Source organism: Paroedura picta, chromosome 4, assembly GCF_049243985.1.
Source record: "Paroedura picta isolate Pp20150507F chromosome 4, Ppicta_v3.0, whole genome shotgun sequence".
NCBI lineage: Eukaryota > Metazoa > Chordata > Lepidosauria > Squamata > Gekkonidae > Paroedura > Paroedura picta.
In genome coordinates this window covers 145,689,833-145,692,987 of record NC_135372.1, presented here as the reverse complement: position 1 = coordinate 145,692,987, position 3,155 = coordinate 145,689,833, and the positions used below count along the sequence as shown (strand labels likewise).

The 3,155-nt window shown below is 67.8% G+C and overlaps 1 protein-coding gene across 1 annotated transcript; it reads left to right on the top strand.

The window, feature by feature from the left end:
- Positions 1-445: 445 nt before the first annotated feature.
- On the top strand, positions 446-2,367 carry LOC143836696 (uncharacterized). Its single transcript, XM_077336240.1, has 2 exons — positions 446-616; positions 1,558-2,367. The coding sequence occupies exons 1-2, from the start codon at positions 446-448 to the stop codon at positions 2,365-2,367; spliced, it is 981 nt and encodes a 326-aa protein (XP_077192355.1).
- Positions 2,368-3,155: the final 788 nt, after the last annotated feature.

Sequence of the window (3,155 nt, the reverse complement as noted above, 5' to 3'; positions counted from 1 at the left end):
AGTGAGGCCTCCTTCCCTCAGCGACAGACATAAAACGAATCCCACAGAGAAGAGGGCCTCACTCACAAGCAGGTTGTCACCCAGGGGGGAAGGGCTGTCAAACATTCCTGAGAGACAACCGGGGCCCCACGACAAGGAGTAAAATGTCTCCTTGGCACACAGATCTCCTCCGGCCTTGCAGAGGGTCAAGGGCAACTGGGAAAGAACACCACAAACCGCTGGGAGGGACCAGAACTTCTGCCGGGGCTGGGGGAGGCCGGATCCTCACCCTCTGAGCACCTCTTGGCCCGGGGCCAGGGCAGAGAGGTGGCAGCGCCAGCTGTGGTCTCGGGGGCAGGCCCTTTAATATAAGATGCGCCCCTGCTAATGCCCCCTAATCAGCTGTCAATCAGCCCCATACCCTATAAAAACTGCCCTCAAACTGGCCGCCGGCCACCTGTACAGCATGGCATCAGGACCTCCGTGGGGGCTGCCTGCTGGCCCGGGGGACCTGGAGGATATCTGGAGGGCTTTGGGGACCCACCTTCCCCCTCTGCCCCACTTCCCTTGTGCCTACCCTGCCCTCCCGTGCTGTGGCATCCTGCCCACACCACCCCTCGGCCTCTTTGCCCAGCCGGTAAGCAAGTCGGGAGATTGGAGGGGGGAGTCCTCCTGGGGCGCTGGGTCCTTTCCTCCTTGGCTTTTTTTTGGGGGGGGGGCACTCCAGTCTGGCCGCCTGAAGCTGACCGCAGGGGCCGGCTGACTGGGAGCCCTGTTTTCTGCCTGGGCAGTTCCCCCAGGGGCAGCTCTCACAGGGTCCGCTCTCCCGCAGGCCCTGAGCCAGGGGCCAAAGGGCGGCCGAAGGATCTCCCAGACGGGGCCTGGTCCTCCTTGCCGGCCGGCCGCATCCGGCCACTTGCGGTTAGACCGCCAAGCTTGGGACCGGCTGCTTAAGGGGGAAGGCAGCGCCATGGCGCACCCCGAGAAGGGCCCCGAATCCCCGGAGTCCTAGACGGGTGGGTGGTCCAAGGCCCCCCTCCCTCTTGCAGAGGGGCTTCTTGGCTCCCGGGCCTCTGGGAAGCCCCCTCTCGGGCAGGCCCGGCGGGGCGGTGGGAGGCGCAGAGCGTGGGCCAGCCTTAGTCTGGTCTCGGGGGCACGACCCAAAGGAAGTGGAGCCAGGCCGCCCCTGGAGAACAAACACCCGGGGACGCAAGGCCGACGCACGCCAATCCCCCCGGTCGCCGCCTGCTCCGGAGCGGAGCCTTCTGGTCGGCGGCTCGGGGCTCCGGCTCGCCCTTCCAAGGACCCCGGGGGGGGGGGGGCAGCGGCAGGCCGGAGACGCCAAGGCTGGGCGCTCGGGGAGGGGGGGGGGCTCTGCATGCCGCGGCTCCAAACTGGCACCCCAGGGGGTGGGCGCAAGGCTCGCCGTCAGGGCCGCTGGGGCAGGCAAGGAAAGCGGCAGGGCGACCTCCTCCGGGCCGGCTTTCTTTGGGGGGTGAGGCGGGGGGGCGCTTCCAAGGCAAATGCCGCCCGCGGGCCCGCCTGACGTCCGCCCGGTCTCCCTCTCGGCCCCTGCAGGTCTCGGCCCCGGGCGAGGCGCCCGGCCCGGCCCGCTACTGGCCCGCGGCCCCGCCGGGCGTGGTGGTGGTCGAGGAGGCGTGGCGGGCGAAAGCGTCGGCGGCGGCGTCGCGGGAGAGCACGGCGGCGCTGAAGGCGTGGCTGGGCCGGCACCGGCGGAACCCCTACCCCACCAAGGGCGAGAAGGTGCTGCTGGCGCTGGGCAGCCGCATGAGCCTCACGCAAGTCTCCACCTGGTTCGCCAACGCCCGGCGGCGCCTCAAGAAGGAGCAGCGCGCCGCACGCAGCCCCCCGCCCCCCGACGGCAGCCCCGAGCCCGGCCCCGAGCGCAGCCCCCCGCCCCCCGACGCCGGCCCCGAGCCCGGCCCACCCAGCCCCCCGCCCCCCGACGGCGGCCCCGAGCCCGGCCCACCCAGCCCCCCGCCCCCCGACGGCAGCCCCGAGCCCGGCTCCCCCAGCCTCCTGCCCCCCGACGGCGGCCCCGCGCCCGGCTCGCCCAGCCGCCCGCCCCCCGACGGCGGCCCCGCGCCGGCCCAGGCCCAGGCCCCGCAGCCGCGCCCCGCTACGATTTGGCGCCCGGCCGAGCTGGCCACCCGCGGGCCTGCAGCGCTAGGGCGCGGGGAGGACGGTCGCCCCCGCCACAGGCCATGGCTGCTTGGGCAGCTTGAGTCCTGCTCATCAGGCCGCCGGGGGTCGCGTACTCCAGGCGGGGTGCGAAGGTCCCCCTCTGGTCCAGCAGGTGCATCAGAGCGCCGCCATCCTCGGCCTCTTCCGTTGCATTTTCTGTCTCTCCCCCTTGGACTGCAGTGATCTGACCCCGTGGGGTCCCCCTTGCGCCTCACTGAGAAAGCAGCTTGACTGTGAATAAAGCCAAGAAACGAAGGGATACTTTCTTGCCCCACTGGCTGGTGTTTGGGGGGATCAGAGTCCCTTGGCCCACAGGGGCCCCCTCTATGCGCTTGTAACCACTGGGCCTGGGCTTGTCAGGCTGGCTGTCCTGCTGGGGGGGGGGGGTTGCTCAGGGGCTGGTTTTTCCTGGCGTGGCCCCACACAGCAGTCCCGGGGGGGGGGGGCGGCTGCAGCACGTTCTTCCTCATGCTGTCCTCGGACAGGACGGTGTGCGCAGAGGATCCAATTTGTTTACTGGCCATTTTAGATGACCTCTCTGCTGTTAGAAGTGGAAGGACCCGGGCCACAATTAGGGACCCACCATTAGGTCCCGGGCCACAATTAGGGGCCCTGACTTCTTTCCTTCCATGTCCGTCTTCAGGAGGCCGCTAAAGAGGTTTTGTTTAGGAGTGCAATTTGGTGGATTGTTGGCGGTCCTGATGGGATTTTTTAAATTGTGACTTTTTACGGGGGTTATACTTTGTTATTTGTTATTGCTTATATGGAGGCCTTGCCGTTAAAATGCCACGGGTGGGACCCTGCATTCTGCAAAGGAGGAAGATGGCTAATGGTTGTTCTAAATAATTCAGTGAGAAAGCTGGTCTTTCTGGCAGGGTCCCACCCAAGGCCTCCAGTGTACAGGCTGTTTGGGGGCGAACGTGCTGTGTGCATCATCCCCTGTGCCTCCTGGCCAGATGCCGCTGACAGAG

What these genes read in the sequence shown, in the direction of transcription:
- LOC143836696 (XM_077336240.1), top strand. Translation starts at nt 446, where the DNA reads ATGGCATCAGGACCTCCGTGGGGGCTGCCTGCTGGCCCGGGGGACCTG. An exon ending in TCGGCCTCTTTGCCCAGCCG is followed by an intron (nt 617 to 1,557) that starts GTAAGCAAGTCG and finishes CGGCCCCTGCAG; the next exon opens with GTCTCGGCCCCGGGCGAGGC.